This window comes from Mycosarcoma maydis, chromosome 5, assembly GCF_000328475.2.
Source record: "Mycosarcoma maydis chromosome 5, whole genome shotgun sequence".
Lineage (NCBI taxonomy): Eukaryota > Fungi > Basidiomycota > Ustilaginomycetes > Ustilaginales > Mycosarcoma > Mycosarcoma maydis.
The window spans coordinates 347,221-359,843 of record NC_026482.1 but is presented as its reverse complement, the minus strand read 5'-3'; the positions used below and the strand labels follow the sequence as shown (position 1 = coordinate 359,843).

At 51.9% G+C, this 12,623-nt stretch overlaps 5 protein-coding genes across 5 annotated transcripts; 2 read left to right on the top strand and 3 right to left on the bottom strand.

Annotated features, from left to right (window-relative positions):
- Window positions 1-384: 384 nt before the first annotated feature.
- On the bottom strand, window positions 385-2,988 carry UMAG_02148 (uncharacterized protein; the record flags this gene model as incomplete). The annotated part of the gene is made up of 1 exon (XM_011390201.1): window positions 385-2,988. One exon carries the CDS (start codon window positions 2,986-2,988, stop codon window positions 385-387), a length of 2,604 nt encoding a protein of 867 aa, XP_011388503.1.
- Window positions 2,989-3,490: 502 nt separating this feature from the next.
- UMAG_02147 (uncharacterized protein) lies at window positions 3,491-5,602 on the bottom strand (the record flags this gene model as incomplete). Its single annotated transcript, XM_011390200.1, has 1 exon — window positions 3,491-5,602. One exon carries the CDS (start codon window positions 5,600-5,602, stop codon window positions 3,491-3,493), a length of 2,112 nt encoding a protein of 703 aa, XP_011388502.1.
- A 1,360-nt stretch (window positions 5,603-6,962) lies between these two features.
- UMAG_02146 (uncharacterized protein) lies at window positions 6,963-8,591 on the top strand (the record flags this gene model as incomplete). The annotated part of the gene is made up of 1 exon (XM_011390199.1): window positions 6,963-8,591. The coding sequence occupies one exon, from the start codon at window positions 6,963-6,965 to the stop codon at window positions 8,589-8,591; it is 1,629 nt and encodes a 542-aa protein (XP_011388501.1).
- Window positions 8,592-8,750: 159 nt separating this feature from the next.
- On the bottom strand, window positions 8,751-9,495 carry UMAG_12094 (uncharacterized protein; the record flags this gene model as incomplete). Its single annotated transcript, XM_011390598.1, has 5 exons — window positions 8,751-8,832; window positions 8,916-9,019; window positions 9,130-9,191; window positions 9,306-9,341; window positions 9,456-9,495. The coding sequence occupies 5 exons, from the start codon at window positions 9,493-9,495 to the stop codon at window positions 8,751-8,753; spliced, it is 324 nt and encodes a 107-aa protein (XP_011388900.1).
- A 942-nt stretch (window positions 9,496-10,437) lies between these two features.
- Window positions 10,438-12,492, top strand: UMAG_02144 (uncharacterized protein; the record flags this gene model as incomplete). The annotated part of the gene is made up of 1 exon (XM_011390198.1): window positions 10,438-12,492. The coding sequence occupies one exon, from the start codon at window positions 10,438-10,440 to the stop codon at window positions 12,490-12,492; it is 2,055 nt and encodes a 684-aa protein (XP_011388500.1).
- Window positions 12,493-12,623: the final 131 nt, after the last annotated feature.

Below are 12,623 nucleotides of genomic sequence, written 5' to 3'. Positions count from 1 at the left end.
GGTGAGAAATTTATGCAAAGATCCGTCTCTCGAACATTCTCAAAGTGCACACCATCATACGCATGCTGACTGATGGTGGAATCGTGAATGATAATGATAGATGGATGAAGGAAGAGAGCAGCTACGTAGGTCTAACTTGCATTCGTGATTGGAAACCATCGGAATTTGCAACAACTCAACGCGTCGCTCTTGTGCGCGTTCGTGGGTGGATCGGGATCAAGTCACACGATCGGGAACGGAGGCAAGACACTCGGCTACTCATCCGCCACATGGCGTCTGCGTGTCAACTTACTTGGTTGGTTTGATGGCCACTACTGTATGTACTGTCTTACGATGCTGCATACTTTTGTGTTTCAGACATACTGCAATACATCATTGCCGGGTTCACGCAGCCTCAAACCGCTGGATGACTGAGTCAGTATACTGATCCATACCACCTTGCAAGTGCTTCAGCACACGGTTTTGCAACAAATAAACCCTTCCTATTTCCATCGCTTGCGTCTTCAGGTCTAGTTCCGTGTCGGCTTCGGCCCCTTCAGCCTGGTCGTCTTCATCGAAATAGGCAGACGGATGAGAAGCGCCCTCGATGATTCGTTTGATAGCAGATCGGTCGTGGCTGACGAGTAGTACAGCACCTGCGTACGCCCGCAAAGCATCAACAAGAGCGTCGATCGTGTCGCTATCGAGATGCGTCGTTACTTCGTCCAAAATTACCAGATCAGGGCTCGACCACATGACTTCGGCCAGGCCGAGTCGGACGAGCTGTCCACCGCTCAAGTTGGTCAAAGAGATCTTATCCGCAGTTCGACCTTTCAGTCCCAGCGAGCCGAGGAAGGATCTTGCTTGCGACTCTCTGGCGTCAGAACATCGCCCCAAAAAGTGTTCCAACGCAGTGACACTCTGTGATGAGAGGAGCTCGAGCGTATGCTGAGCATACAGTCCGATAGTTGCTTTGGGATGCCTTTCCACTGTACCCTTGGTCGGCGTTAGTTTGCCTACGATGCAGTGGAGAAGTGTCGTCTTGCCGTGTCCATTTGGCCCCACGATTCCCACCCTTTCACCTGGTCCGATTGTCAAGCCAATGTCATTGATTGTGTATCCAGTGTTACCGTCGTATCGAACACTTACACCTTCCAAATGCACCAAGCTTCCCGGGAATCTCGATGCCTCCGGATCCTCAAACGAGATTCTCACCTGTTCATCCACTTCGTCCATCTCCACCCTACCTCGACTCGTCAGGTGATATCCACCGAAATCGCGGTTCAGCTTGAACTTGTGTCCCTTGGCATTCACTTCCAGACCAAATCGCTCGTCCAGTTTCTTTTGACGTGATTTAGCCATGCGCATCTTGTTGTCGTCACCTGATTTTCTGGCGGAGGAAGCAGCTTGAGCGATGCTCTTCTGCATCGCTTCCTTCTTCTTGTCCAACGCGGCCTGTTGTCGAGCTTTGTGAATCCATTCTTGTCGCTGCTCGCGTTGATAGTCGGTGAGGTTGCCTTCGAAGTACGAGAGCTTCTGTTTGCGGAGGATGATAAGCGATGAAGAGACGGCATCGAGAAACTCTCGGTCGTGCGAGACTGTGACGACTGTGTGCGGAATGGATGATATGAATTGCTGGACAAAGAGAACGGCGGGTAGGTCGAGGTAGTTGACCGGTTCGTCTAGTAGGAGCAAGTGGGCAGATGGTTGCAGTAGAGCTGATGCTAGGCTGGCTCGAGACTTCCATCCACCTGATAGGGCAGAGTAAGGTCCTTGGATGCGTTCTGCGGAAAACCCGAGCCCACGAAGAATCTTTTGTGCTCGTGCTTCCGTAGATTGAGCATCGACCTCTTCTAGCAGCTGTTGCGATTCGAACAGCATCTTGCTCGCTACCGATGCCCAGGACGTTTTGTCAGGTACGTTGTCAGGTGGTTTGACCGTGTCTTGTTGTGCGGCTTCAAATTCTTTTTCAGCAATCATAAGCTCTTTCCTCGCCAAATGCCCTTTAGCACCTGACCACTTGACAGCGATTTTCCTTGCCTCTTTCAGTATCTCCCTCTTTCTCTTGAGCTGCAGTTCCAACACCACCTGCCTAATATCCTCCTCGATCTGATCTTCTAGCGCTTTGCCCAACAGCCTGCACTCTTCCATGGCTCGGCTTCTCTCGACATCACTGCTTACAACGACGCTTAGCACCGAGCCGTCTGGATTCTCTTCCGAAGCTCGGACGTTGGTCAACTGACTCACGAATAGGACCTTCATGGTTCGGGATAAACCCGGAATCAGCTTTTCGCCGATCGCGGTGAGTAACGTTGATTTGCCGGCACCATTTCGCCCGACAAGTCCGTAATGCGTGGCTGGTTTCATGCGAAGATGCGCATCCGTCAGTAGATCATGTCCTGCAAGCGTGAGAGTGACATTGTGAAGATCGATTTCGAGCGAAGAGGTGTCGGAGCAGTCCAGGTGAAAGCGAGATTCTTGAGACAATGCTGTGATGTGTGGGATTTTGGGGTCCAGGCTATCGATGTATAGATTGGTTTGGACCGCTTGTGCTAGCTCTTTATCTGTAGTCTGGGTCGATGCGCGTAGATTGGCCTTTCTGGTCTTCTTTAACGGTTCTTTGATGGAACCATGAATGGGCAGCGCCTTCTTTGTTGAGCTCAAATGACTGGTGATGCCAGGTGGAACTTCCGCCTGAGGCTTTTGCCTCGACAGAGAGTCATCATCACCTTCAACATGAGACCTGAGCTTGACAGCTAGGCAAGCATCGACGATCTCTGAAATGCCTTTCTTGCCTACACCCGCGTCCGTCAAGACCGGCCTTAGCATCTTCTCCATCTCCATTCGCTTCGCTTGCTTATCTGCATCTTGTTGATCCACACTAGTCTGAAGGTGATCAGCAAACTGCTGCAAGATGGATTCGAGCTTGGCGTACGTTTTGAGTGCTTTACTCGTGTCCAACACTGCCTTTGGAATGATCTCAAGGAATGGCTGAATGTTGGAGCTCATCTTGTGCAGGTGTGTGAGGAATGGAGGTTATCCGTATAGTTTGTGGGACGAGCAGATCTTCCTTGAGCATGATCATCCTTTTATGCGTTCAAGACTCAAGAAGGACAAGCTTGATCGAACTTGACTCGATATGGTAGAGAAGTCTGGTAGTATGCTAAGTAGTGTTCATGTTGAGCAAGTCGCCGCCAAGATACCTTCACCTTCACTCACGACTAGCTGTCGCTCAGCGACTCTCTCCACATGTTCAACAATCGTGAATTGTAAAACAGGTTGGCAGGAATTTGCCGAACTCCGGATTCCGAAGTTGAGGACGCACAGACTCGAACTTGAGTCATACTCGCCACTGCAATCAAAATCCACGGACATACCTCGAGTCACGTCTCCACCTCTTCGTTAATCACCAGACTGTATGCGACATGTCATGCATTCGTGATTGCCATTCATCATTGATTTTTGAAGGGCGTGACTAAGTTCCACACCCTCGTGATGTGATTCGAAACATTCAGCTAGGATTTGAATAGATCCTCACAAGCATCTGCTTCAACTCCAACCTAGTCTCTCGGCGTTTGACTGCGACGTCAGCGAACGCTGCCAGCGCCGAGTCTGGTGGCATGTCTACTTGTCTGAGCAGCCTGAATCTACTCCCCTCCTTCACTGGAGACAAAATTTCCGACTCGTCCAAGGGAAAAGCGAGCGTGAACAAAGCATCATTTGTGATCCTCTTTGTACCGTTCCGTGACTCGGCCTCGGCTAGAACAAACACCTCGCACGACTGAACAAAGGTGCGCACGACCACTGCAGTGAATGTCATGCTCTCGCCTACCGCAACTGCCTGTTCAAACTCCAACCCGTCCAACGAGACCGTTCCCCAGCGTCGGCCTCGGCCGACGTGACGGACAGAGAGCAAAGCTGCTTCTTCCATCCAGTCCATGAGCTGACCTCCAAAGAGCACTCCAACAGAGTTAGTATGTTCTGGAAAGACAAGATGGAGCGTTCGAGCCATCGTCTTGGCAACCTTGATCGGTTTGGAGAGCTTTGAAGCCAGTCTGGCGCGAGTGATGTCGTGCGCCGTTTGGGTCTTCACCGGGGTGCCTGCGAGCGACTGATCTAGGTCAGTGTCACCTTCTCGCTCTTGTGCAGGTTTCAGCGGCGAGAAGATGGATCTGCGTCGAAAGGCAGGGGTCAGAGGTGGTGAACTAACCATTGCTGCTGCCGCAAAATCGCGCGGAGCGGTTCTGGGTGCACTTGGCGAAGACAATGGTACTGCGCCAGATTCTGGGATTTTGGCTGCAAATATCGAAACTGGTGTGGATGAAGCTGCCTCAACTGCTTGCAGTTGCTCCTTTTCAAGCTGTCGCGCCAGCCTTTCGACCACCTTGAGAGGATGTCGGAGGGGGATATCGCCGGCCAAATTAATTTCGACTATTTCTTCGTCGTTCTTGATCGTGACAGCAGGATCCCCAGAGACGTAGGCCTGTACGACAAACTCAAGCTCGAGAGCTTCGAGCTGACATTCTTGCGATGTCTTTGCGCCTTGGATGGCTGACACGTCGTTGCCGATCGCTGAAGAGAGCAAATCAGCCTTCTCAATTTTGAGCCTACCCGGCGTCCATGCACCCGCATCTATGTCTGCTGAGCCGGACCACTTGCCGCCTGTACGCGAGATTTCCTGCACTTCTTGCTTTAACCTCTGTTTGACTTGTGTTGAGACGCCGTCGCGAGCTTCCCCCTTTTGAGCCATGGCGATACGTTTGGAACGGCGACGTCCAGCAAGAATGTGCCTTCTCGCTTCGAGCGGCGTGCTCGGCAGCAGCGGCAAAAGTTGCGGTTTGGGTGCCTTCGCCGGCTGATCCGCCTTGGTAAGAAGTGAGGTGAGTTGCTGCCATAGAGAGGTGGGAGCGAGGCTAGGGCGTGAAGCGAGTCGGACGCGAGCAGGAGGTTGAGATGCGGAATTCGATGTTGCCGTTGTGGGGGAAGCTACAGCTACAAACGTCATGTATGCGTGACTGACGTATTCTCGGGCACCGGAGCGTGGATCCTCCTTGACCACGCGAACGCCGACTTCAAGACTGCTTCCCCAAGCACGGTTGACCGAAGCTGAGAGATGTACAAGATCGCCCAAATATATAGGCGCTAGAAGAAGCACAGAGTCGACGCTGATAGTAACACAACTGAGCTCGGCGTGTTTGCGTGCCGATACACCTGCCACTACATCGATGAGCTTGAAGAGCGCACCAGCACGGATTTTGGGCGAAGTTCCTACGGTTGCTTCCTTCGAATCGAAGGAGAAGCGATTCTTGATCGAATCACCCGAGTGAAACGCATTGTCGCACATTTCAACGGTGATAGGGTAGGTAACCTGTACAGTGCTCTCATCGGTGGTCTTGCCCTGCTTGGTGCGTCGCTCGGTGCCATTCGAGACCAAAGAATTGGATTCAGGTCGAGATTGCGATGGAGTGGTAGAGCTTCCATCTGCGGCTTCCGGTTGCGCTGACGACTGCAAAAGTGCGCATGCTACCTTGATGCCAGAAAGCAGCATGAACGAGGCACCAACACCGACGACGCCCGCCGTGTAGAGGTGCGACACGCTGGCGTCTCGCCATGTTGGAACCATTGTGGTTGCCCTTGCACTGAACGGCCGTCGTTCGACCAAGGCCTGACTTGAACAAGCGATACTGATGTCCCCTGGCACTGTCTAGCTGACAGAGATATGGCTGTTCGGGTAACATGTCATATTCACTGATTGTGATAGCTATTGCAGATGCAGGGTCCAACTCACACTTATAAGTCACGAACATCCAGCTCATGAATTAACATTCGTGATTTTGATTTTGATTCTGTGAAACACGATCACGTGGATGGGTGATCACTTAGATAACTACTCACGACTCGCAGTGAAGTTTTATTATCATGTAGTTAATCAGAATTAACCTGAATGCTCAATGCCTCCTCATTTAACCGCTCAATGCTTCTTCCATTATCCGCTCAGTGTTCCGGCTCACTATCACACTCGGACCATCCAGTCCCTTCACACATGGAGCCTCTCTATACACCCACTTGGATATATATACTAGCAGTTATCATCATGTACTTAGCTCCCCGAATATCAAGCGAATTTACTACCGTCGCCGATTTCCGCTTAGCCAGTTTCCTCAACTCGTGACTTGATCACGAATCACGAATCACGAATTTAGAACGGCGCTGTTTGTTCCTCGCCCTAACATGGTACTGATGCCCGCGTTTGCGGTCGTGCGCCACGCGCGTGCGCTTGCTCAGCTCTAATTGGTCGGCGACGTCAAACTTGCAATAACCCCACGCTTGATGTTATCAGTGTGCAGAAGCGCTTCCTCGCGATTGGCTGTGGTTGCACAGACAAGTCTGTGGACGGTCGAAGCTTATCTTGACCACAGACAAAACAGAGGAACCATGTACGCACTCGCAGTCCACCCCGATCATGCTGAGTCGGCCCGACTCTATCGCTTATCGCCTGTCCTGGCTTCCTGGGGCCTGTTCCTGATCTAACCAGCCGGACAGTGGCACCCGTGGCATCTGCTTTGCTCCCAGTTGCGATACTTGGAGACATCGTCCCACACGCTGGTGTATTCACGATATTGTGTGTGTCGGATTTCGACTTCGCGTCCCGCGCCACTGAATGACCCCGTCCACCTGACCTTGCTTGCCGCTGACCGGTTTGTGATAGCGAGCCTTATCCTATTCTTTCTCGCCTCTTCTACACGCCTGGCATCTTGATCGTCCACCCACAGCTTTCACCGTGGCTCGTCAAGCGTCAACTGCACTCAGTGGTAGTTGCACATAATCCTTCATTGCGTGGCTTCAGAGCGGACGCACTGTCCAGGACACCTTCTACACAGCACGCGAACACTTAATTTGGGCCTCTTTCTTTCATCGTCGGTCGACTCTTTGCGTGCTTCGAGAACTTGCTCCTGTGCCATCCCCGACAGAATCGTGCAGCCATGTCCGACATCAAGCAGACAACGAGCGTACACTCTATGATCTCGGCGGGCGCTGGCGCCGATGCCAAGCTAGCCTCGATGGGCTACGAAGCTGAGCTCAAACGAAATCTCAACATGTTCACCATCCTCGGTCTCAGTTTCTCTATCATCGCTGCTCCATTTGGTCTTAGCACTGCTTTCTCAATCGCGCTCACGTGCGGTGGGCCCGTCACAATCCTTTACGGCTGGCTTGTTGTCTCGCTTATCTCGCTCTGTATGGCTGCATCCTTGGCCGAGTTGTGCTCGATGTATCCTTCATCGGGAGGCGTCTACGTCTGGTCAGCGTTCGTCGCAACTAAGAAATGGGCGCCGTTGACCTCGTGGATTGTAGGTTGGGTCAGCTTGGTTGCCAACTGGACGCTTTGTCTTTCGATCAACTTTGGTGGCGCTCAGCTCATTATGGCTGCCATCTCGCAGTTCAGAAACAATGAATGGGCTCCAGCGGCTTGGCAGACTATTTTGACATTTTGGGCTTGTATGCTGATCGCTGCTATCATCAATGCCTACGGTGTTAAGTACAACTACCTCGACCGTCTCAACACGCTTTCTTTCTACTGGACGGCAGCGGGAACCCTGATCATCGCCATCACCATCCTGGTTCGTGCCAAAGACGGACGCAAGGACGCCGAATTTGTCTTTTCCGGCTGGGAAAACACCAGCGGCTGGCCCGATGGCTGGGCCTTCTTCGTTGGTCTCCTGCAAGCATCTTACGTGCTCACTGGCTACGGCACCGTGGCAGCGCTGTGTGAGGAAGTAGCCGAGCCGGAAAAGCAGGTGCCCAAGGCCATCGTTTGGTCTGTAGTCGCAGCGAGCGTTACTGGCTTTGTTTACCTGATCCCGGTTCTCTTCGTTCTCACCCCAGATGCTGCTGATTTGCTCTCTGCTGCGGCTGGACAGCCCATCCCGGTCCTCTTCTCGCTTGCAACTGGCTCGCCAGGTGGCGGGTTTGGACTGCTGTTTATCATCCTCGGCGTATTTGCCTTTGCCGGCATCGGTTCGCTTACAGTCGCCCTTCGATGTACATGGGCATTTGCTCGCGATGGAGCTATCCCCGGAAGCAAGTACTGGGCCAAAGTCAACAAGTCGCTCGACCTGCCCCTCAACAGTCTCATCCTCTCCACTGTTGTCATCTCACTCCTCGGCCTCATCTACCTCGGCAACACGGCTGCCTTTTCTGCCTTCACCGGTGTCGCCACTATCTGCCTTGGCATCAGTTACGGTATCCCCATAGCTGTTGCCATGTTCAGACGTCGAGTCATGCTCCAAGATGCGCCGTGGACGTTGGGCAAATTTGGATACGTGATCAATATGATCACGTTTGTGTGGATCGTCCTGGCTACCGTTTTGTTTTGCATGCCAACCGTAGCGACACCAGATGCGAGTACGATGAATTATGCCAGCGTGGTCTTTGCGTTCTTCTTTGTTCTCAGTGCTGCTTGGTGGTTTGCTTGGGGCAGCAGGCATTACGTTGGTCCACTGGGGGCTGCGCCAGAAGACGCCGTGGCCAACATTCGATCGAGTCACAACGTGCTTGCTGCAGATTCCAAGCCTACCGTGGAGATCTCGAGCCATGCGTCCGAGGAAAAGTAGGAACCATGGTACAGGCGCTCTCCGGATATAATTTACTTCTTCGCTTTCTTTTAAGATGTCATCCACCCTTGTGCATTCCTGGTAGCAGCGTGTGTGCCGGACAATATGCGATCTGAACATTGACTTGATAGCAGAAGACACAAAGGAGAGAGCGGGCACCTAGTCGGACGACGCAAACAGAATTTGCCCTCGATGTGTGAGTGATGCGAAATTGGATCTTGAATCCACCTCGTCGATCGATCTGTCAATTGCCAGCATAGGTCAGTAAGGGTGTTTGTGAGCAACAGTTAGAAAGCGATGCAATGCGGCCAAGAGTCAACTTACTTTGTACGCATTTCGCTGGCCCAAGTAACGTTTTTCAATGGTGCTGCGGTGAGCGCGATACCGATCAGAATGACGATAAACGCCACGAGGGTCTCAAAGGTGATCTGAAGCATTGGAGACATGTGTACGTGTATGGAAGAAAACGATGTAGTCAGCATGGTAGTCGTACACCAACTTATGGTGAGGAAATCAGATGAGGACTTTGAGGACGCACATCAATAGGCATCTGGTTGGATTCTGCACCAGCGAGTCCGAGCGACTTCCTCAACGACAGATCTGCAAAACGCAACAAAGAAGAAGATACAAATGAGAAACATCAGTATAGTGCGTCGGCAGCTCTTGTGTAGTGAGACCCTGCTGTGCTCGGGCATGGTTGATGCGCTTACTTACGCTCGTATGTTGAGTATGCCGCGTGGAAGAACACGACTGGGGCGGTAGAAACGGATGAGGAGAGATAGCCATGTCAGTGTAAGGCGTTTTCCTGCTGACTGTGCCGACTACTCGAATCTAAGTGGAGCATTGTTCGTTAGGTGGACGTACGTGTGCCGATGGCTAGAAGGAGCCGCCCCGTAGTAGTCATGGCCGAGATTGTATCTTTGTTGTCGGAGCAGCAACGAGCTTATGTGCCCTTGGTGCTGTTGCTGATTTCCTGAGCCTGAGCCGTTTGAGAGATGGATCCGAATGCTGGCGGTTTGCGTCTTCGTGTAACCAAAAGAGGACTATGGGATTGAAGCTTCTTCTCCTTCTCTCCTGTTGGCCCAGGCGTGACGTTTGTAAGACCCACTCAACCCGAGCTTGATCATCGGGCAGCCAACAAAGATCTCCCGATCGATCTTTCTCTCTGGAGCGACCTGAAACTCGTCGAAGAATTCCTGACGTGAATAACTATTAATTATAATGATAATTATTAATAAGTTACCTAACTTACTGTATATACGATGGCTGCGTACTGAAAGCGCGTCACTGGCACAGATTGAGAGTAAATTCGAAATAATTCCTGGACTGGGCACTGTGACTTACAGAGTAGGTTTTTTTGTCGAGCTTGTTTTTTTATTTCGATGTGTCTTGTTTGTTGCCATGTGCCGAGACATCCAGATCGGCGCATCTACATTCACGATTGCCTCACGTAAGCTGAAGCCGATTGTCAAGCTGTTCTGTCTCATGTTGATGTCGTTGACGTTTTGCTGCAGCCGAATCATGAATCAATCGCTTGACCACATCCGCATAGTCAACCCATACCTCAAGAAGTGGATAGAATGGAAGCGTTGAGCTGAGGATGCTTCCCTCCACTTCGAATTGTTGTGGTCCCTCTCATCATCGGAGCTCACGTTGGCGATATCAATTGTGAGGGCACCTGATTTTCTTCCATGATAGAGCACCTACGCTGCTGCCATAAGCTACTTTGAGACCCGCGCTGCTTGACCGTAAGTTTGTTCCACTCTAGGCGTCCTTAGCGCAGTAGCAGTTTCCTCCGTTCTTGTCACATCGACAGCAAACTCTCTACCATTATCCTGCGTACATGATGTCGAAGCACGTCCGCGTCTTATACTGGTTCCGCACCGACCTCCGCCTGCACGATTCGCCGGCACTTCAAGCCGCGCTCGATCTCAAACCTGCCGCACTCTTCCCAGTATGGTGTTGGGATCCCAACTATGTCTACAAGCACCGTGTCGGTGTCAACCGCTTCCGCTTCCTACTAGAATCGATGATCGCTCTATCCAAAAATATTACTTCAACGCAATCCAATTCACAACTTCTTGTTGTTCGTGGAGAACCCACTGAATTGCTACCAGAGCTTTGGAAAAGATGGAGCATTACCCATTTGGTCTTCGAAAAGGATCCCTCTGCTTATGGCAGACGACGGGACCAGCTAATCCTCGAAGCTGCAGAGAAGAGCAACGTCAAAGTGGTGGCTGTCCAAGGACATCATCTCTACGATCCCGAGCAAGTGGTGAACAAGAACAAGGGCAAACCAACCATGTCGATGAGCACGCTCCAAAAAATCGTTGCAGATATGGGCGATGTGCCCAAGCCCATTGACGCCCCTGAGGACCTGCCGCTGCCAACGTTGAAGGACTCAAAGTCGAAATCTCTCCAGGATACACTGCCAGAACTGGCGAGATCGCTGGAAGGCCTGCCATACTACACGGGTAAGGGTCGTGAAGGTCCCGAATCAATCGATCTCAACTCAACAGAGCTGGGGGGACAGAGGGACAAAAAGGTCAGCTGCTATGACACCGTTCAAGGCGAAGCATCCGAGCTGTTTTCAGCTCCCACGCTTGCTTCGCTCGGAATGGACGCTAGCAAGGTCAAAGATACAATCAAAGGGGGCGAACCAATCGCTCTCGAGAAGCTCGCCAACATTTGTAAGGATGCCAAGTATGTGGCTACATTTGCCAAGCCCAAGACGTCTCCGGGACAGTCTGCCGAGGACCCCTCGACAACGCTCCTTTCCCCCTACCTCAAATTCGGCTGCCTCAGCGTACGGAAGCTGTGGTGGGATGCTGAAGAAGCCAAGAACAGGTACAAGGGTGGAAGCAAGACTGGTCCACCCGAAAACTTGAACGGTCAGTTGTTGTTCCGAGATATGTATGCCTGTGCCGAATACGCCATCGGCGATGCTTTCGGACGTGTACGCGGCAACGAAGTGTGCCGATACATGGACTGGTATCTCCCCACGCACTACGATGAGAACGGCGAAGTGGTTCTTCCACGTCCAGCTGGCGATGCTGTCAGCGAAGCGCGTCTGTCAGCCTACAAGCTTGGCCAAACCGGATTCCCGTGGATCGATGCTCTGATGCGTCAGCTGCGTCTAGAAGGTTGGATGCACCACCTGGGCCGACACTCTGTCGCCGCGTTCTTGACTCGCGGTCAATGTTGGATCTCTTGGGAGCGAGGTGCCGAGATCTTTGACGAATACCTAATTGACTGGGACCCATGCTCCAATCCAGGCAACTGGATGTGGCTCTCCTGCTCCGCCTTCTTCACCCAATACTTCCGTCTTTACGGACTAGCCACCTTCCCCGCCAAGTACGATAAAACCGGCGCCCTGGTACGCAAGTACTGTCCAGAACTAGCCAAATTTCCCGACAAGTACATCTACGAGCCATTCAATGCTCCCAAAGAGGTACAGCAGAAAGCGGGCTGCATCATCGGTAAGGACTACCCTTTGCCCATGCTCGATGAGAAGGAGGCGAAGGCCGAAAACATGGCAAGGATGAAGATTTGCTACCAGGCAAATCTGTATGGAACCAGCAAAGAGGTACTGGAAGGTAAGGCAGATGAGATGCTACGGAAAAAGCACGGGTTTAAGGATGCACCCAAGGAGTTTGATTGGAACAATCGACCAGGAGCCAAAATTCCAAAATGGGCAAGAGCACCGCACGGCGAAGAACATACGACAAAGGGAGCACCAGGACATGAAGATGGCCCGCCGTTGACCAAAGAGGAGGGAGAAAGTGGTGACGATTCCGACGATGTTGTGTACAAGCAGGAGGACGAGCAAAAGGAGGAACGAACTAGCAAGAAGCGCAAAGCTGCCGCCAAAGTAGAGGGTACAAGCAAAAAGAAAGAATAGGCGATTGTTTGAAAATCTGTAGTCCTGCGTTGTCTTCTGCGTGCGTAAATAATCTACCAAAGAACGCAGCTTTATCGTGACCCAGAAGGAGCGAGAAGGAGGGCTGTTGAGGAAAGATGTGACGCCCGTAT